General features: G+C 35.3%; 1 protein-coding gene across 13 annotated transcripts in view; it reads right to left on the bottom strand.

The window, feature by feature from the left end:
* Positions 1-22,030, bottom strand: part of R3HDM1 (R3H domain containing 1) — a 129,684-nt gene that overhangs the window by 61,139 nt on the left and 46,515 nt on the right. For 11 of the 13 annotated variants that reach the window (XM_086718465.1, XM_086718464.1, XM_025912442.2 and 8 more), the window contains 2 exons: positions 20,267-20,557; positions 12,744-12,867 (listed from right to left, as the gene is read on the bottom strand). In XM_086718465.1, the coding sequence (XP_086574591.1) occupies positions 12,744-12,867; positions 20,267-20,557 (415 nt within the window). The remainder of the gene's footprint in view (positions 1-12,743; positions 12,868-20,266; positions 20,558-22,030) is intronic. The other 2 variants (XM_086718466.1, XM_086718468.1) reach the window with 1 other exon arrangement.

Here is a 22,030-nt window from a genome sequence, read left to right as displayed (position 1 = left end):
TCCCCCCAAACACAAGTCCAGGACCAGATAGCTTCAAAGGGGAATTCTTTTAAACATTTAAAGAAAATTTAATACCTATTCTTCTCAAACAATTCCAAAAAACAGAAAAGGAAGGAAAGCTTCCAAGTTCATTGTATGAGCTCGAACTACTCTGTTACCAAAACCAGATACACCACACACAAAAAGAAAACTACGGGCCATTATCTCTGATGAACACAGATGCAAAAATTCTCAACAAAATGTCAGCAAACCAAATACAATAATATACTACAAAAAGAAAATCATTCACCAGTGTAGAGTGAAATTTATTCCAGGGATGCAAGGGTGGTTCAGTATTTGCAAATCAAACAATATGATACATCACATTAATAAGAAAAAGAATAAAAACCACATCATCAGCTCAATAGATGCAGAAAAAACATGTGACAAAAGACAACATCCATTCGTGATAAAAACCGTCAACAAAGTAGGTTTAGAGGGAGCATACCCTGACACAATAAAGCCAATATATGAAAAACCCACAGATAACATCATTCTCTATGGTGAAGAACATAGCTTTACCTGTAAGATCAGGCACAAGACAAGGATGTCCACTCTTAACAGTCTTATTCAACAAAGTACTGGAAGCCCTAGCTCCAGCAGTCAGACAAGAAAAATAAATAAAAGGCATCCAAATTGGAAAGGATGAAATAAATTATCACTATTGCAGATGACATGATACTATAAATAGAAACTCTTAGAAATTCCACCAAAAAGCTACTAGAACTGATAAATGAATTTAGTAAGGTCACAGGATACAAAATACATATACAGAGATCTGTTAATTACTATCCACCAATACTGAAGTAGCAGAAAGAGAAACTGAGAAAACAATCTCATTTACAATTACAACCAAAAAGGTAAAATACCTAGGAGTAAACTTAATCAATAAGGTGAAAGTCTTGTACTATGAAACTACTATTAATGAAAGAAATCAAAGATGACATAAACAAATGAAAAGATATTCCATGTTCATGGATTGGAAGAACCAATAGTGCTAAAATGTCCATATTACCTAAAGCAATCTATAGCTTTAATGCAATCTCTATCAAAATACCAATATACTTTACAGAACTAGAACAAAAAAAATCCTAAAATGTGTATAGAACCACAAAAGTCCCCAAACAGCCAAAGCAATCTTGAAACAGAACATTCCTAGATTTCAAACTACAGTACAAACTTGTAGTAATCAAAACAGAATGGTACTGGCACAAAAACAGACACATGGATCAATAGCACAATAGAAAGCCCAGAAATAAACCCATGTTTATATGGTCAGTTAATGTATGACAGAGACAAGAACATACAATAAGAAAAAGACAGTCTCTTCAACAAATGGTCCTGGGAAAACAGGGCAACTACATGCAAAAGAATGAAACAGGACCATTTTCTTACACCACATATAAAAATAAACTGTAAATGAATTAGAGACCTAAATGTGTGACCTCAAATAAGAATCCTAGGAAAATAAATATGTATGCAGTAATTTATTTTTTAAATAAATTTATTTTAAATATTAAAAATTTAAATATTAAATATTTTAATTTAATATTTAAATATTAATTTTAAATATTAAATTTAAAAACATTTTAAAATAATTTTTTAAATTATTTATTTAAAAATAAATTTATTTTAAAAAAGTAAATTACCCTCAACGTGGGGCTCAAATTCATAATCCCAAGATCAAGAGTCACATGCTCTACTGAGCCAGCCAATCACTCCCACAGGCAGTAATTTCTTCTCTGATACAGATCTTAGAAACATTTTTTTAGGGGTGTCTGGGTGGTTAAGTGGATTTAGTGTCTGATTCTTGATTCTGGTCAGGTCATGGTCTCATGGTTGTGGGATTGAGCCCTATGTCAGGTTCTATGCTGAGTATGGAGCCCGATTGGGTTTCTCTCTCCCCTTCTGCCACTCGCCTGTTCGTGCTTGCACTCCCTCTCTAAAATAAAATAAAATAAAATAATCGAAAAAAAAAAAGAAACATTTTTTTAGATATGTCTCTTTGGGCAAGACAAACAACAGCAAAATTAAACTACCGGGACTACACCAAAATAAAAAACTTCTGCAGAGTAAAGGAAACCATCAATGAAACAAGGCAACTTGCTGAGTGGGAGAAGATATTTGCAAATGATATATCTGATAAGGAGTTAATACCCAAAATATATAAAGAACTTATACAAGTCAACAACAAACCCCCTCAAATAATCCAATTAAAAAATGGCAGAGGATGTGAACAGACATTTCTCCAAAGATATCCGGACAGCCAACAGACACATGAAAAGATGCTCATCATCACTTATCATCGGGGAAATGCAAATCAAAACCACAATGAGATATCACCTTACACCTGTCAGAATGGCTAAAATAAAAAACACAGGAAATAATAAGCGTTGACGAGAATGTAGAGAGAAAGGAACCCTTGTGCACTGTTGGGTGGAATGCTAACTGTTGCAGCCACTGTGGAAAACGGTATGGAGGTTCTTCAAAAAATTAAAAACAGAATTACCGTATGATCCAGCAATTATACTACTTACCCAAAGAAAAGGAAAACACTAATTCAAAAAGATATATGCACCCCTAGGTTTACAGCTGAATTATTTACAATAGCCAAGATATGGAGGCAATTCAAGTGTCCAATGACTGATAAATGGATAAAGAAAATGTGGGATCATATATATACACAATGGAATATTACTCAGCCATACAAAAATAATGAAATCTTGCTATTTGCTATAACATGGATATACCTAGAGGGTATAATGCTAAGTGAAATAAGTCAGTGAGAGAAAGACAGATACTATTATGATTTTCCTAATGGAACTTAGGAAACAAAACAAAGGAACACACAGGAAAAAAGATTAATACAAAAAAACAGACTTAAATAGAATAAATACATGGTTATGAGAGGGAGGGGGCTGCTGGGATGGATGAAATAAGTGAAGGGGATTAGGAGTATAGGTATTTTGATGAACAGAATTGTTGAATTATATTACATACCCAACACCAGTAACATTGAATGCTAATTATACTTAAAAAAAAAAACAATCCACAGGTAATATCTAAAATTGTTCTTTTTAATTGTTCTCTCATTGTTTGTGCATGCCTTAAAAAACAAAATGGTGTGCTTTTTTAATAAGGTTAGAAACTTTAACACTCTTCCGTATTAAAAACAAAGAAAACCCATATCAGCTATCACACAGCTAAGCCAGTAAATGGGCACTCAATATTTATACTTACTGAATAGACAACAGAGGAAAACATATTCTTAACATAATAGAATCAAAATAATATATGCTTCTACATGAAACCAGAGGCTTACTATGTGTGCTGACAGGCTGACTGAGAATAGTGTTTTTCACTGTCCACATCTATCAAATGGCTCTGAAAGCAAAAGCTGAACTTAAATTTTAAGGTAATGCGTTTAAAATAAGGTTAAATGTATTTAACTGCCATTTCATTAAAATGAAATCGGACTCTGTGATTACAAATCACCTCAGCGGATTCACGAATTCATGGGTCACTCATTAATCCTCTCCTTAGAAACTGTACTGCAGCTGAAATGCAGATTTTATGTCATTAACCTCAAGGTGCTTACTTGATAAGGAAGAACACAGAAATGTTTTAGTTTATATTTAATATGTAAAGCTTGAAATGAAGGTTTCATTTGAATATTTCTGAATAAATCTGCACACTTAAAACATACCTAAAAAAAGCCTTATTTGATTATGCAATAGGTTTTCATGGTAGAACATTTGGAAAATACAAAAAAGGAAAAAGCCACTATGGAAAAACATCATTTTCATAAAACAATTACTCATAGATAATTACCATTTACTTGTATGTATAGGTAGCCTTATTTCTGTGCACAGATATAAATACACATATCCACTCACAATAGATATAGAAATGGCACATAGTGTTTCAAAAGCTTTTCCATAGTTATGGATAAGGTCAACAGAAATTTCTAAAAAACTATGGGAAGGAAGTATCTAAGTAAATGTTCTTACAAGACACTTAGACCTCAAGTTAACAATCAGAGGATTAGAAAAGAAATCAACTGATCTGAACTCTCTATCGTACTTTAAGGAAAAGGCATGTGTTAAGAAGTCAACAAAACAAAAAGACCTCAATATGTCAGAACAAACTATGTTAGTTTCCCATGGCCATTCTGAAATTCAGACCAAACACAAATTTAGCCCAAAATTCCTATGCCTCTTCATTTAGAATACTGCATAATTGTCATTTTTTTGGATGACACCACAAAGTAACATCAGTAGCTAACATTGACATGACATTTATTAGGTTTTGGGCACTGTTCTAAGTACTTTATACATGCTAACTCATTTAGTGCTCACAATCTCATGAATAGGTATAATTATTACCCTTATTTTTTTATAAATTTTTTTTTTTAACGTTTATTTATTTTTTTGGGACAGAGAGAGACAGAGCATGAACGGGGGAGGGGCAGAGAGAGAGGGAGACACAGAATCAGAAACAGGCTCCAGGCTCTGAGCCATCAGCCCAGAGCCCGACGCGGGGCTCGAACTCACGGACCGCGAGATCGTGACCTGGCTGAAGTCGGACGCTTAACCGACTGCGCTACCCAGGCGCCCCTACCCTTATTTTTTTAGATGAAGAAACAAAAGCACAGAGAGGTTCACACCTTGCCAAACGGGGTTTGCACATACTATTCTGATTCTAAACTTTCCTTTTCTCAGGGACAAACGCGAGATAGAAAGAGTATTACAATAAGCAGAACACTGAACACCTAGGCTCCTTCCATTTTCTGAGAATTTTGGTTAATGAAGACTTTTACTATAGGTTAAGATACTTAAGTCTCAAGATAAATTTAATTATAGGAAAAAAAGAGAATGATTGCAAATAGTCAATTAACTAGGACTTTTTCATTTGAATTGAAGATTATTTTTAAGTATAAATGTGGTTATCCAAAACAGGAATCAGAGTGAAAAGTTGTTGAACAGTTAGTCCAGACGGCAGTTATAGGAACTTGGGGTTAAAAAAGACCATATCTTAAAGAGTTTATACAATCAGCCCATAATGTCCTCTCCCCTGGGAGGGGGTCTCCTTCACTTGTTTTGCCCATTACTCTCAAGGGGTGTGGTTTGTGACCTCTTATATTTCAAGATAACACTTCCTTGCCTTATTATAATTAGATCCCACACATACAAGAAACAGTTGAGAAGAGGAAAAGGAGGCTCAAATATTTCAGGCTCATGTCCCTTGGTTTGTGTCTCTCAACCTGAGTATTTTTCAGGCCAGTCTTCAATATTCCTTGTTGGGGTTTAGCTTTGCTATTTTGCTTCAAAGGCTGACTTTGCTCAAAATGTACTACTCTGTTCTCATATCCCAGATGAAGCCACTTAAGATTTTAGTAGAAATTTCATAATCTGGCTCTTCTCTGCAAAGTTGAGTTGCTTTGCCAAGAAGTCAGACTTTACACCCAGTGGGGCAAAGGGAGCTCTAACTTCGGACACCTGTGTACAAAGAGGCATGTGCTGTATCATGGGTGAAGTCTTAAGTTATTGTGAAGCAATGATTCTCTTCTATACACTCAGTAGCTTTACATTCATTTTTATATTTGAGGTAGGAAAAGCTAGCAGGTGTGAACCACACTGGATAGGAAGTTGCCAGGATCTGAGGAATTGAAGTCTAGCATCACTTAAAAAAAAAAGGCGGGGGTGGGGAGGTGGGGAGGGCATCATTTAACATTTCATGTTAAAAGGAGGGGAATTGTACTGGTAATCTGGACAGGTCCCTGAAGGTTTTTCTAGAAGTCACAGTGAGATGTTTGACCATTCATTCCAGTAATGACAAACCACAAACCACAACCTGGCAGCTGGTTGTATAAAATCCTTGAGAATACTCTCTAAAGATGAGGAAATCAGAAGTTGCAAAAAGATGACTTGACTTTATGGATGGCCAAAGACCATGGGATCTATGATGGATGAAGTTACTACAATCACAAGGAAAACTAGACATAATCAGTTGGAAAGCACAGAAAACAAATAAACAAAAATCCACATCATTCTACTAATCAAATTAAAGAATGTTACCATTGCCTATGCAAGACAAAATCATTACTATTTTATTAGCAATATAACATAAAGAATCATCTAATCACAGGTATGCCTCACTTTATGCACACTTGGTAAATAAAATTTACATCTAAAAGAACTGTTCAAGTTGCTCACAAATTCCTCTGAACTTGTGTTTAAACAAAGGAATCTCAGGCTGCTGAGCATCAACAGTTACAGAGTGGCACTTAGTAGAGAAGTGGCACTGTGGTTTAGGTTCATCATCTAATTATTCAGACAAAAGGAAGGGAAAGGACATAGTTCTGATAGTTTAAATAGTATATAGTTTGAAGACTGTCAAGTATGAGGAAAAAAATGCAATGATCTTGAAAAGAGGGAGAAAATTGAAGACTGGGAAAGAGGAAGTAGCTTCTTCGAGAATGAAAAGTACCATTAGGTTACTGGAGGGGAGATGGGTTAAACAGGTGATGGGTAGGGGCACACAGCTGGCTCAGTAGGAAGAACACGAGATTCTTGATCTTGGCATCATGAGTTCAAGTCCCACATTAGATGTAGAGATAAATAAATAAACTGAAAAAAATAGGTGATGGGTATTAAGGAGGGCACTGGTTGTGATGAGCACTGAGTGTTGGATGTAAGTGGTGAATCACTAAAATCTACACCTGAAACTAATATTGCACTGTATATTAATTAGCTGTAACTTAAAACCTTGGAAGAAAAAAAAAAGTCTAAGAGAAGAGTGTTTCTAGTATTCTAACACTCAATATATCACCAACTTGGCTACACCTAAATTATTCTTTAATAAAAAGTGTTTCAATGTATCAAAAATAAAAAAAAAAATTTTCCTGTGATTTTTCTATGTTTAATGTGGAAGTCAGAGAAAAACAGGATCTATATATCATCTATAGAAATTTGTGTCAATATTGTGGGAAAGCATGTATTTTGTAAAGCAAGCAATGCCAATATAAGTGATAACCAACAACAGAATAAACAACCAGATCTCAACATAGGTGTTATTTACCACTGTCATTCTCCTTTGTTAAAGGACTGCACTGCTGCAATATTATCCCATTTCTTCCAGCACTTTCAGAGGAAAGCACAATCAATTTTGCAAGCAAAGAGAACTAGGACAATATAAATTGATGGCTTAGGCACTTCCTGGAGGGCTCCAAAGAATATTCTATTTTTAACTCTCTTTCACTTCAACAGAGAAGAGAGCAAGAAGGAAACACAGTGCTCAGCAGAAAAGTATTGCACAGGCTTTAACAGGCTAGTTTTATTTTGTGCAGGTGACGTGAACAGTATTTGCGTTAAAGGAAAGCATTCTTAGTAATATGAATCAGACATTAATGGGAAAGATAATAAAAAGAACCGAAGAACTGGTTATTCACAATAGCCCTAAATCTAAGGTCATTTCACTTAAGTTTTTCAAGACTAATAACCCCATACGGCAGAAGCACTGTGAGAGTAGATTTAGGTTTTGTTTTTTTTTGATAAGCCATTTTGCCAACTCTAATCTGTAACTAGATATCCACAATATAATTTAGATGAACTGTTTCCAAATCATCAAAACCTCAAGTTTGTGATCTTGGTCTGTCTTACACTTGGTTGGTGGGTCTTCAACTGAAAGCCTCTTAGGTGAATTTAGAAGAAGGCACAATTGCCAGCACACTTTCACTATTCTTTTTCCTCTACCACCTTCTGCTCCACTATTTCTGTGATTAAATAAACACAAATACGAACACACAAAAAAGAATCTAATAAATACAGCCCCATAGGTTATAGCTCATGGCTATTTAAATGACGATCCTATGAAAGAGTCTGTACAACTCAAGGAAATCTATGGGTACTTACCAGATACTTTTGGCTCCAGATTTCAGTGGCGGCAGGTTAATGGAGAAGGGAAAAGGGAAATAGGTGGATTTGTAGGTATTATACAATTGTCTGAATCTGTGTTGGTCACACAATACTAAGAAATGCTCATAGAATCAATGAAAAAACAAGGATAACCAGGGCCATCAAAAAGTAACAATATATAAAATTCCTATTATGTGAGTCAAAAGATGCCAAAAAAGAAACTAACTTTGTACCAAAGTCCTTATTTTACACAGAGAAATCCCTTGTTAATATCAGCCCTCCTGTGCTTATCCAATATGTTCATTTCTCCCTTGCCTGCTTTTTACACCAAGTTACTTTTAAATCTGTACTCTGCAATGCTGCTAATATTCTCTGCATGTTACAGACTGTTTATCCTAAAATGTTCCTTCTATGGTGTGGTTCATCAGGACCCTACCACAGTCTACTGGTAATGAAGCTTAATTGAAACCACATGGTTCTGCATTACTTGAAAAGCTAACACTGACAATATAATGCATTGATATTCTTTGAATTTATCAACTGGCTGCAAAACTAAAATGACATTTCATTTTACAGAGTTATTCTGTTTTCCACATGCATGCGATATCACAGTTTGGAAAAAAATTGAATTATATCCCTGGTCAGCACCCATATGTAGTTTTAGATGCTTTTAGGTGTCTTAGGTCCATTAGATGGCATGCATTAATGCACACTAATATTCCTTAAAAGTTATGTAGCAGTAGATAAAGAGATGTACTTGACTATTGCTAATGAGTTTGGCATGCTCAAGACATTAGTCTTTTAAGAAAAGCTATAAAGCAAACTGAATCTGCCATTCAAATCTGCTTTGGAAAAGAAATTAAAGCAATAGCTTTCACAAATTTTTAAAAAGTAAATTACATTAAGTCAAGGTTGTCATTTAAATTTAAATCCCTATTTCTAAGTATGATGCATGATTAAAAGGCATAATGGAAAATATAAGCAAATATTAATACCTTAATACAGCATTAAAAAAAGAAAAAAGAAAAGAGCAGTGGAAACCTGAGTAAAAAGAAGCCAGGAAGCAGCTGAAAAAGAGACCGGTTCACTGTGAGAAATGTAAACCTCTCAGACAGTGCTACGGCCCCGAATCCAACAGCTCAGGAACAAGGCCAATTATTGCAAAATATTAAACATATATGGTAAAGCTGCAAACTTTTCAAATGAGTCATAAGAATGAAAGCAGCTACACAGAAAACAGCCAGGGATCCATAAACCCAAAATCTTTGCTGTAACTACTATGTGCAGGAACAGTTTCTTTATATCAAGTTCCTTATATGCAGTATACTTTACAGTACTCGAACTGTAAACTTTAAAGAGTTAAGATAATGAATCTTTATTATTACAACTGGCAAGTAACCATTTCTTTTGAAATAGTTGCTTGTGTGACTCCAGTTTTTGACAGTAAGTCACTAAGCTACTACAAACCAATCCTCCAATATTTCACCTTCCTCAACTAGAAATGACTCACATAAGCTAGAAACACAGTATCATGGAATTTTAGAGTTCACAGAGGCTTCAACAGACAATACAGCAAAACTCCCTTACTTTGCCAGTAAGTAAAATGAAACCCAGAAGCTTTAAGTGATAGACCTAATACCAGTTAAAAATGAATGAGGCTAACAGGATTTTATTCCTATTTTGTTTTCTTTCATACTATACAATGCACTGTCTGAAATGCCTTATGTAGCCAGAATTTCTTCTGCTTCTGCTGATTGGGGTTGACTTAACCTTGTTTTGAATGACCGTGACAGTTTCAGATTCATAACACAAGATATATATATATATATATTCATTCCCCAACAATAATGATAGTACTATTTTCAATTCAAGTCTCGTAATAGATGGGAGGTTTGTTGTTAAGGAGATTAACAACTATTGTGGACCTCTGGCACTCCCGTGGATGGAAGACCAAAGCATTTTATCCTTGAGATATCTCCCCAAGGATACCTTCCTGCCCCCAAAAGGGAAAAGAGCAGAAAGTTTTACATTTTTTCTTGCCATATCCCCTGGCTTATGAATATTTAATTTAAAAATTACTTATTTATTGTGCTCCAGTGAAGAAAAACTGTTACTAATTTATTAATGTTTTCATTATTTGGTTGAATAGTTTTACCCTTTTATGTAATACAAGAAAATAATATGCTGCTTGACTAAATGTTGTTTGGCAAGAAACAAAAAGGTAAGAGATGTAATAAATTATTTCTAATTTTAATCAGATTGGGATGGTGAAATGTACATAGGGAAATATAAGGAAAAGAATAAAAGAATGAAATCCAGAAAGTATAATGTGTATATAAAAAAATGTTAATTACTGAGACATAAAATGCTATAAATTTGTTAAAAAAACACAGAAAAAATTGCCTTGTTCATTTCCCGATGCATTTTACTTTTCTATTAGGACACACACAAACATACATGCACACTTTTCTGTAAGCTTTAACAAAAAATAACCATTAACTAACTACAAAAAAAATCTTTCGATTTTGAGTTTTTTAGTAGTTCAAATCCTACTAATTCCACAAAAAGGTTATAATTACCAACACAATACTTGCCACTGGCACTACTGAACTTTTCTTCAAAGAGGGATTTGCTCTTGTACTTATTAGCAGAACAAATTTCCTTCCCTTTCAGATAAGGATGATTTGAGGATTTCTCTTTTTTTCTTCAAACTGAATGATATTCAACTAACTTAAGGTATAAACTGAGATGATAGTACATAAAATAATTGGAAGAACAGATTCTATAACATGTTACATTATGGTAACTTTAAGAGTCAAACACAACATTTAAAAACTGTTCACAAAAACTGTTTTTCTGTGCCTGTACTATACAGATGTACTCTGTTTCCCTCCTTCTCACCTTAACTAGCATTAGGAAAAATCCACAATGAAAATATCACTGATTATAAAACACGTACTGTCTGTCACATAGATATTTTGGCCCTCAATTGCGAGGAGTGGCATATTCAGCTATTCTCCATTTAGTGGGAATATTTTTCCTGAGATGCATTTGTAAAAGCACATTGGTCCAACCTGTGATTAAAAGTTTCAATTCTGTAGGCAGTTTGACAATGGAGAGGAATAAAAATTTAGCCATGGAAAAGAACGAAACATGTAAATTCATATAAACATGGAGTAAAGGATCTTTGCGTGCCTCATTAATAGGCTGTATGAAATGAATTAGTCACACACAAGATAATGGAATGCGGAGACTGAAGGTAAATTTCTTTTTTGTTATGACATTAGCTGTAATCTGTATTATAATTTTGGAAGAAAAGAATCAAAAGAGAAACAATATGAAAAGTTAGTCACTGTAGCCCAGGAAAACTCACAAAATAATTTCCATTAGAACAACAATGTATTTAAAACTAACGAATGAATGGTGTCACGATGAATGCTCCCATCTATAAAGAATAACTTTTGATGACTTTCAAAATTAGGGCATGTATTAGTTTATATTATTTGAAGTGGATTGTACTATAAACTTCAGGAAAACTTGAATTAAACGGAGTCATAATTAAGACAGAAGTTGGCTAAAATGACCAATGCTTGCATTCAACATCCTTCGGAAGAACATTTGTCACACATACAATACAGGGTTAGTAAAACAAAAAAGGAAAGACCTAACACTAAGTCTGAGACAACCCCTAGGAGCAAAGGATTAAAAACCTGGCAGCTCCCCCACAGGTATGATAAGTAACAATCCTATCTGGTTAAGGAAGTTGGTGAGTCACAATGATCACTGAAGAGTGCATGAATGAGGAGAAGCACAGACACTTCTCATCAGATTGCCCTGTGTAGGCGTCCTTCTTCTAAAACTGCGGCTCCCCTTAAGAGTGGCACATAATATCAAGAGCAAGAAACTGCCTAAGCGGAGGGTTATGTGGCCTCAGTGAGTCACGCTGATGTAGCCTGAGAGCCTCCAACAGTGACAACCAGCTAATACAGTCTCAAAGATGCCAAGAAACATACCACTTCTACACTAGAGTGATGAAAGGCTAAAAAGTACCTTATTACACATCTGGGGCAGAATCACAAATCTAGGTGGGAAGCACAGAAAGAAATGAATTCAGTAAAGATAGTTTTTTATACTGAAGTCACAGTTGTTTTCACAGAAAGCTTAAAGAAAATTTGAGAGGGGCAAAAGGAAAAGGATCTTTTCAGTTTTAATATATTTGATATTCTTAGTATTAGATTGCATTTGGTTTAAAAATACCTTTCACTATACAACCGGCATACTGAAAAACAAAACACAAAAAAGATGTTTTAGAACATTATTCCTTTTAAAGGCACAGTGAGTCCAAGACATCAAAATATTTTCACCAGGCTAGATTCTCACAGTTAGGTCACTCTGATTCTTGCTTCTAGTTAGCTGTTCAGGAGGTATCTTAGCTTGCCGTGTCTGCCTTTTGTTGTTAACAGAGGTGGATTATCAGGCTGCAAAGGAGGCTTCACTACAATGGCAGTGAGTAACAGGAAGCTGCTCACCACTTTGCTTGGCATGGTACAGTCTTCACATTATGGTTTGTGGTTCTGTACACGTCAGCATATAAACCTAACGTGTACAGCATATAAACCTGACGTGACCCACTCTTAATCTCACTGGTTTGCATATTCATATGCCCATGTCTGAGACCCTTGATAGATGGAGTGTGGTTAACATCATTAATAGTAACACTGAAATAAAGCAGAATGAAAAAAGCAATATCCATAGCTAAGAAATTATGGCCTCAGAAATATTACTCACCTGTCTGCTGTGCAGGCTGTGGCAGTGGTTGGTTTAGATGTGAATTGTAATGGACAGAAGGGATTGGGCGATACTGAGGTTGACCAGAGTGATAGTGGCCTGGAGCACAGTAACAGGCTGGCATCTAGGATAAGTGTTGAGGAAGAAAAATCAGTTTCACTTGCAAAGAAATGTTTTCTCTGAGGAACAACAGAATGTAATGAGTAATAATTCTATTACTACCCAAAAATACATTTTCTTAGCTTTACATTTATGTGAAAAAATTTTTAAAAATTTCAAGCATACAGGATACATAACAAAAGACACCTACCAATATACCTGGCAATTACATTTAGTAGGTTTAAATTTTTTGGCCATATTTGTTTCTGATTTCTCTCTCTCTTTTATAAAATGAAACACTATTAAAATAGGTAAAGGCTTACTCTAGCATTCTTTTGTCCTATATTCAACAGAAAAACCATTATCCCATAGTTGGTGTGTATCTTTGTTATAAATGTTTTAGAACCTCTACTATATATGTATATCTGTTATCCATACTGAAAATTGTTGAGGATCTAAAAAATTTACATTATAGTACTGTACTATATACAACTCCATGCAAATTATTTTGCAATTAACATTCTTTTTTGAGACTTCTCTTGGTTGAAACATATATACTGCTAGCTCATCCAATTTGATGTATGAACTGCAATCATTGTATAAATTAGTCAGTTTATTCCCACACTAATACACAGTTGTGCTGGTTCCATTTTTTAATTTTTCTCATATTTCTAATGCAAATTAAAATGCCAATACAAATCCTATTTGTCAATTATACCTTAATAAAGCTGGGGGTAAAAACAGTAAGACTAGCTTGATTATATTTACTTCTGGTGCTATTTAAAAATTTTTTTTTAATCTTTATTTATTTTTGGGAGAGAGAGAAAGAGAGAGAGCATGTGCATGCAGACAGGGAAGGGGCAGAGAGAGAGAGAGGGAGACACAGAATCCAAAGCAGGCTCCAGGCTCTGAGCTGTCAGCACAGAGCCTGATGGGCGGCTCGAACCCATGAACCATAAGATCACAACCTGAGCCAAAGGTGGACACTTAACCAACTGAGCCAACTAGATGCACCTCCTTCTGGAGCTTTTTATACTAGTTGTGCATTTCTCTTGATCTGACCTAGTTTGGAATAAGGAATAAACAATTAATTCAGTAATGTAGAAATATGTGGTAAATTAACTTTAGTAGCTTCATAAGCTCTTTCAGGTTCTGCTCTTCCAATTGGAATACTTCTCAAAGAGACACCTGTAGACATCTTAAAGAATGCCCATTTCATCTGGAAACCAGCTGGAGTACGTAATTTCTATATCAGTTATAAGCCAAGAATCTCCTAAATTTACTGTAACATTCTTCTGATTCTGAAACATTAGATACAATACACATGTGGTCCCTTAACTGTTCCTGGAGGTATCAGCAAACAATAGGTTTTCCTGATTTCAGATCTTAATCCATTATTATACTTTTCAGTATATGTATGTATATAAATAACAGTATATTCTTTTCTCCCCCTTAATTAAAAAGGATATCATTGGGGTGCCTGGGTGACTCAGTTGGTTAAGCACCTGACTCTTGATTTCAGCTCAGGTCACGATCTCATGGTTTTGTGAGTGTGAGCCCGTGTCAGGCTCTGTACTAAGAGAGTGGATCCTGCTTGGGATTCTCCCTCTCTTTCTGCCCCTACCCTGCTTTTATGAGTGAACATGCATGCATACGCGCGCGCGCGCTCTCTCTCTCTCTCAAAATAAGTATATAAACTTAAAAAAAAGACATTGTTTAAGGCAAAAGAAAAAAAAGGACAAAGGAAAAATCAAATGTAATACTAAAAGAATTCAAATAATACAAAAGGCAGGAAAGGAAGGATATAGGAATAAAACAGAGATAAAACAAATGGAAAACAAATAGCATTGTGGTATCCCTGCATTTAGCCATGTCAATAGACATACTAAAGATAAAAGGACCAGACACTCCAATGAGACTGGGTAGGACAGAAAAGATGAACTATACACTATATGCAAAAGATAGACTTTAAATACTGAGCATTCAAGGGTGCCTAGGTGGCTCAGTCAGTTGAACGTCCCATTTCGGCTCAGGTCATGATCTCACAGTTCATGAATTTGAGCCCCAGATTGGGCTCTGGGCTGACAGCTCAGAGCCTGGAGCCTGCTTTGGATTCTGTGTCTCCATCTCTCTCTGTTCCTCCCCTGCTTGTGCTCAGTCTCTCTGCCTCTCAAAAATAAATAAACATTAAAAAAATTAAAAAAAAAATACCGAGCGTGCAAATAAGATAAAAAAAGATACCACTTAAATGCTCATCAAAAGAATGCTGAAGTCACTAGATTTGTCAGATAAAATAGGTTTTAAGAGAGAAAAACATTTCATTGCTTACTATAGGTTCCAACACTATACAAAACTGGCAGAATTTAAGGGAGACATAGACCAATCCACTATCACTTAATTAAAAAAAAAATTTTTTTTTAATGTTCATTTGTTTTTGAGAGACAGAGACACAGACAGAATGTGAGTGGGGGAGGGCAGAGAGAGAGACACACACAGAATCTGAAGCAGGCTCCAGGCTCTGAGCTGTCAGCACAAAGCCCCATGCAGGGCGCCAAAGTCAGACACTTAACTGACTGAGCTGCCCAGGTACCCCAACCACTATCACTTATTGACAGAACTGGACAAAAGATCTAAAAGAATCTAACCAACAACACTGACTCAACTGATACTTAGAGAATAATAAATGCAAAAAAAAAAAAAAAAAAGTAAAAAATGAAAGAGATTAAGACAAGCTAAATTAATGAAAAGATACCCCATGTTCATTAAGATTGGAAGATTTAGTATTAAGCTACAATAATATCCAAAGCAATCCACAGATTCAATGCAATCTCTATCAAAATTCCAATGGTGTCTTTTGCAGAAGTGAAAAAGCCAAACATCATATTTATATGGAACAATAAGCCACATAGCTCAGTAGCCTCAGCAATCTTAAAAAAGGACAAAGTTGGGGTGCCTGGGTGGCTCAGTTGGTTAAATGTCCAACTCTCGGTTTTGGCTCAGGTCATGATCTAGCGGTTTGTGAATTCAGGCCCTGCATCCGGCTTCGTGTTGACAGCAGGAAGCCTGCTTGGGGTTCTTTCTCTCCCTCTCTGCCTCTCCCCCGCTTGCTCTTTCTGTCTCTTTAAAAAAAAAAAAAAAAAAAGAAAGAAAGAAAGAAAGAAAGAAAGAAAGAAAGAAGAAAGATGGAGGACTCACATTTCCTGATTTTAAAACTTACCACAAAGGTATAGTAATAAAATAGTGCAGTACTGGCATAAAGGTAGAAACACAGAATAGCAAAAGTAAGAGTTTATTTGATACCAATAAACCAGAGTACCAACACCATTCAATGGGAAAAGAATAGGGTCTTCAATAAATGATACCAGAACAAATAAATACACACAAAAGAATGACATTGGGACTCTTACACCTCATTATCATACACAAAAATTGACTCTAATGGATAAAAGATCTACCTATTGGAGCTAAAGACCATAAAACTTTTTTTTTTTTTTAATGTTTATTTTTGAGAGACAGAGAGAGAGAAAGAGTGTGTGTGTGAGCAGGGGAGAGGCAGAGATGGGGACAGAGGATCCAAGATAGGCTCTGACAGCGACAGCAGAAAGCCTGACACAGGACTCAAACTCACAAAGTGTGAGATCATGGCCTGAGCTGAACTCGGACACTAAACCCACTGAGCCACTCAGGTGCCCAAGACCATGAAACTCTTAAAAGAAAACAGGGATAAAATCTTCATGACCTTGGATTTGGCAATGGATTCTTAGATATGATACTAAAAGTATCAGCAGTAAAATGAAAAAAAAAAAAAAAAAAAAAAGGATCAAGTGGATTTCATTAAAATTAAAGTTTTGATGACTAATTAAGGATGTTATCAAAAAGTCAAAGGACAACTATAGAATGGTGAACATCTTTGCAAATCACACCTGGTAAGGGTCTAGTATACAGAATATATAAGGAACTCTCACAACTCAACAAAAAGACAATCTCTTGAAAAAAATGGCAAAGGACTTACAACAGACATTTCTCCAAAGGAGACAGATAATGGCCAACAAGCATATGAACAAATGATTAACCAATCATTAGGGAAATACAAGTCAAAACCACAATGAGATACCTATTTCACACCCAAAGGATGGCTAGGATAATAATAATTTTTAAAAAGGTAAATAATAAGTGTTACTGCCAAAATGTGGAAAAACTGGAACCTCAATACACTGCAGATAGGAATATAAAATGACACCATAGAAAGCCTGGTGATTCCTCAAAAAATTAAACACAGAATTACCATATAATTCAGCAATTTTATTCCTAGGTATATACCCAAATAAATGAGAACAGATACTTGAACAAATACACGTACCTCCATGTTCATAACAGCACTATTCACAATGTGCAAAGGGTAGAAACATTCCAAACCCATTAATGGTTGAAAAATGAACAAACAGTGGTATATACAAACAATGGCATATTATCCAGACCTAAGAAGGAATGAGGTACTGATATATGCTACAACATGGATTAACCCTCAAACACTGTGTTAAGTTAAAAAAGCCAGACACAAAAGGTAACAATATGGCATGATTCCATTAATATGAAGTATCCAGAATAGGTAAATCCTTAGAGACAGAACGCAGATTGGTGGTTCCAAGGGCTGGGGGATAGGGCAAATGGGTAATAACTGCTTAATGAATACAGAGTTTTCTTTTGGGGTGATGAAAATAAAAATGTTTTGGAACTAGAGAGAGGTGATAGTTGCAAAACACTGTATATGCACTAAATGTCAGTGAAGTGTTCACTTTAAAATAGTTAATTTTAGGGGCGCCTGGGTGGCGCAGTCGGTTAAGCGTCCGACTTCAGCCAGGTCAAGATCTCACGGTCCGTGAGTTCGAGCCCCGCGTCGGGCTCTGGGCTGATGGCTCAGAGCCTGGAGCCTGTTTCCCATTCTGTGTCTCCCTCTCTCTCTGCCCCTCCCCCGTTCATGCTCTGTCTCTCTCTGTCCCAAAAATAAATAAACGTTGAAAAAAAAAGTTAATTTTATATTATGTGAACTTTACCTCAAAACAAACCAAAAAAATCATAAACACTAAAATGATAGAATACAAATGCTTTCAAGTGCACATGGATCTTGCCCCCAAAAGACTACATACTGGGAAATAAAAAAAGACTCAAGAGATTCCAAAACAAATCTTAGAGTAGGTTCTCTGACCACATGAAATTAAAACAGAAATCAAAACAGTAAGGTATTTAGAAAGCCCCAAATATTTGGACATTAAATAACACACTTCTAGACAAATCATGGGTCAAAAAAGTCACATACAAAAAAGAGAGAGAGATTTTGAATGAAATAACAAAAACACAACATATCCAGTTTTATGAATTGCAGCTAAAATGGTGCTTTAGAGGGAAATTTTGTAACATTATAAAACTTAGAAAGGAAGAACAAATCAATAATCAGTGATCTATGCTTCCACCTTAAAAAGCCAGAAACAAAAGAGCAAATAAACCCAAAATACGTGGAAGGAAGAAAATAATGGTAAAGGCAGAAGTAGCTCAAACAGAAAATGGATAATAAAATTAATGAAACCCTAAATTGGTTTTTTAATTTTTTTAATTGTTTAAGGAAGGTGGGGAGGGAGGGAGAGAGGAAGAGGAGGAGGGGGAGAGGGGGAGGGGGAGAGAGAAAGAAAGAGAGAGAGAGAGAGAGAGAGAGAGAGAGAGAATATGAATATGCATGCCTGAGCTGGAGAGAGATCATGACCTGAACTGAAATCAAGAGAACGCTTAACTGACTGAGCCACCCAGGTGCCCTGAAACTCTAAACTGGTTTTCTAAAAACATCTATGGAATTAACAAATCTCTTAAGTAAATAAGACACAAAGAAGAGAGAAGAATGAAATTACCAACATTAAGAATTACATAGGTGATACCATTAAAGATCTTCAAGATACTAAAATTATAAGGTGGATATTATGAGCAACTGTTTGCCAATAAATTTGACAATACAATTAAATTATACAAACTATGAAATCTGGTCCAAAAAGAAATAGAAAATTGGATTAGCTCTGTATCTACTAAAAAACTGAATTTGTAATTTTAGAATCTTCTCCACAAAATAACTCCAGATCCAGATGGGATGCATCAGTGAATTCTAGCAAACATTTAAGAAGAGAAGAGTCCTACACAAAGTGCTTTAGGAAATTAAGGAGGCAATAATATCTAATTCATTTTGAGGCCAGTATCAGTGCCACCCTGATACTACAACCTGAAAAAGACATTAGAAGCAAACCATAGACCCATATCCATTATGAACGTTCATGCAAAAATCCATAAGAAAAGTCGAATGAATCCAGTGATATATAAAAAGATGTTATATCATGACCAAGTGGGAGTATGTTCCTGAAATAAAAGGTTAACTTAACATTCAGAAGTCAGTCAGAATAATTCACTGTATTAAGAGAGTGAAGTGGAGAAAAAAATCACATGATCATTTCAACAAAGAAAAAGACATTTTATAAGACTTAATACTCAATTCATGGTAAAAACTCTCAACAAACTAAGAGAATTTCCTCAACCTCATAGAGGGCAAAAACCCCACAGATAATATCACAGTTAATGACAAAAGACAGAATGCTTTCCCCTAAGACTGGGAACAAGGAAGAATATATACTTTCAAAACCTAGCCTTAAGTTAATAAATGAATTCTAGGGAATTTACTTCCCCCTGTTATGTTGTGTGTATATTCAACATCAGAGCTCATAGACAATACAATAAGGCAAGAAAGAGGAATAAAAGGCATATATATTGGAAAGGATAATATATGTAGAAATGGTCTTCAATATAGAAAATCCTAAGCAGTCTGTAAAAAAGTACTAGAATAATTAAATTTAGAAAGTCCACAGGATTTAAGATAAATGCACAAAAATCAACTTTATTTCTACATACTAGCAAATGATGAACAGAAAATGAAATTTTAAAATAATCTCCTTTAAAATATCATTAAAAAACATTACATACTTAGAGATATATTTAATAAAATATATGCAGTACTTGTATAATTAAAACTACAAAATACTGTTGGGAAAAATTAGGGAATATTCATGTAAATGTAGACAGATAACATGTTCCTGCATTGAAAGCTTTGATAGTATTATGATGCTACTTCTCCCTAAACCGACCTGAACACATCAGTTTATTTTTATGGTGTACCTACCTTATTGTGTTTCTTGTAAGCTAATTAAAACAAATCTATCAGTCAAAAGGAAACTCAGAAGTGACATACTTTATCCAACTGAAGTATCTACTAGTTATGTGGCTGAGAAGGGAAGATGATGGCCAGCTTTGTTTATATACACATTCTCACAGATTCTCTCCATGTGAAATAAAAAGTAAGCTCTCTAAGGTTAAAAGGTGAGAAAGTGACGTACCTGTGGTGAGGGCTGCTGAATATATCCCTGCTGCTGAAGCACAGGCTGGCTGACAGGATGGCCAGAGGCAGCATAGCCAGCAGAAGGGACTGGCTGCCCAGGTGGCAGAGGAGGGGGAGGAGGTGGTGGTGGCGGTGGTGGTGGAGGGGCTGCCGTCATGATATAACCAGACTGCTGTGGGGACTGAAGAACAACAGTGGACTGGAACATGGTGGCATGAGGGTCAGAACCATCTGCAGATGGCTGGCGGGCAAGACTCATGTGGCTAAACTGAGACCCAAGGTTGTCCTGCTAAAAAAAAAAGGGAAAAGTCAGAAATCAGTAAGCCTTCCGTACACACGTAAACCAAACTTCTAAAAAAAAAAAAAAAAACTTCATGTATTTGAAGATGAACTGCAGTAGTATGGGTATCATGTATCTATAACAGATTTGATTTAATAGAACAGCTTCAATAAAATTAGAACTCTAAGGCAGGAAAGTAGGAGTATTATAATGCTGTCATTAATAAATTACTTTTAAAGTAGATCTAATGGATTGCAAAGCATGCAGAAGAGTAGGGTGTAAAAACATTTCACACAAAAAAATGAAAAGACACTTATTTAAATGATGATTAAAGACACATAAGGATGTGTGAAGTGAAAACTGGACATACTTATATAATTAACATCTTCTCAAAGGACTTCAAGGACTGGGTAACTAACAAGGCACAGTACTAATTATTCTACCCCTTTTCCTAAAAGGCAAGATTCTGGTTCTAGGCACTTCTGTTTATCTTATCACACCTGTTGAATATACTAGCACAAATGAAAAAAAAAATGCATAAAATCCACCCCAGTCTTCTAATCTCTCAAAAATAATTTGGCCATAAATTCTATTCTTCTCTAGGGTTTTTCAGTCTCTTCCTAAAGTCAGATGTTGACAAATGTAATCGAGATGAGTTTCCTATTGCTTTTGCTACTTGGTGAGCAGGCAATCATGTCCAGCCAAGAGAGGTTTATAATGTACATGCCATCTGACAAATGTTTTCTCTCACTCAACAGCCTAAGGACCAGTTCTGACTAGTCTAGATAATATCATTGAAATGACAAAAATGGGGTTAAAATGGCATCCCCTTGCTCCCAAAGAGCCAGAGATTGGCAACAATATATACCACATTTTGTTAAGAGGAGAATTTTGGAAAAAGTTACTTAAAAAAAATTGTGGCAACTGAGTTGTCAGATCAAAGTCGACACATCTGCAATTTCTAGTCTGCTGGTTTTTGCAAAGTACATTACAGCTATGGAAAAGACAGGGAACTGAAAAGGGGTACCTGATTTAATGACTGGAAATACATGGTTTTATGCTTGCTCTGACACACTCTAGCATTATTAGCCTAATTCAATGAATACTTTCAAAAGGGAAAAATGTACTAAAATATACCTATTAGTTGTAATTACACAGTAATCTGGCCACATATTTTAACTATACACCACCATCAGAGTCGTCTTGAAAAAAAGTCATTTTCTTATTCCAACAATCTGCCATTTTTCAAAACATTTTTGAGGCTTTTATGTTATGTTCATTGATACTTTTGATCTTCTCAATGTTGGCAAAATTTTATTTTTTCAGATTGGAAGTGATTTTTGAAAATCATTCACAGCCAATGCTGGTAAATAAGGTTGCCCCCAGCTCAACGCAAAAACACTCTCAATATAAGAAAATGTTTCTACAAAATGTCAAGTGATTTTAAGACACAGCTTATAATTTAACCTAAAAAGTAGTGTC

This window comes from Puma concolor, chromosome C1 (genome assembly GCF_028749965.1).
Source record: "Puma concolor isolate L17-30 chromosome C1, mPumCon1.1.hap2, whole genome shotgun sequence".
Classification (NCBI taxonomy): Eukaryota; Metazoa; Chordata; class Mammalia; order Carnivora; family Felidae; genus Puma; species Puma concolor.
The sequence above is the reverse complement of the archived record's forward strand: the minus strand, read 5'-3'. Positions and strand labels throughout refer to the sequence as shown.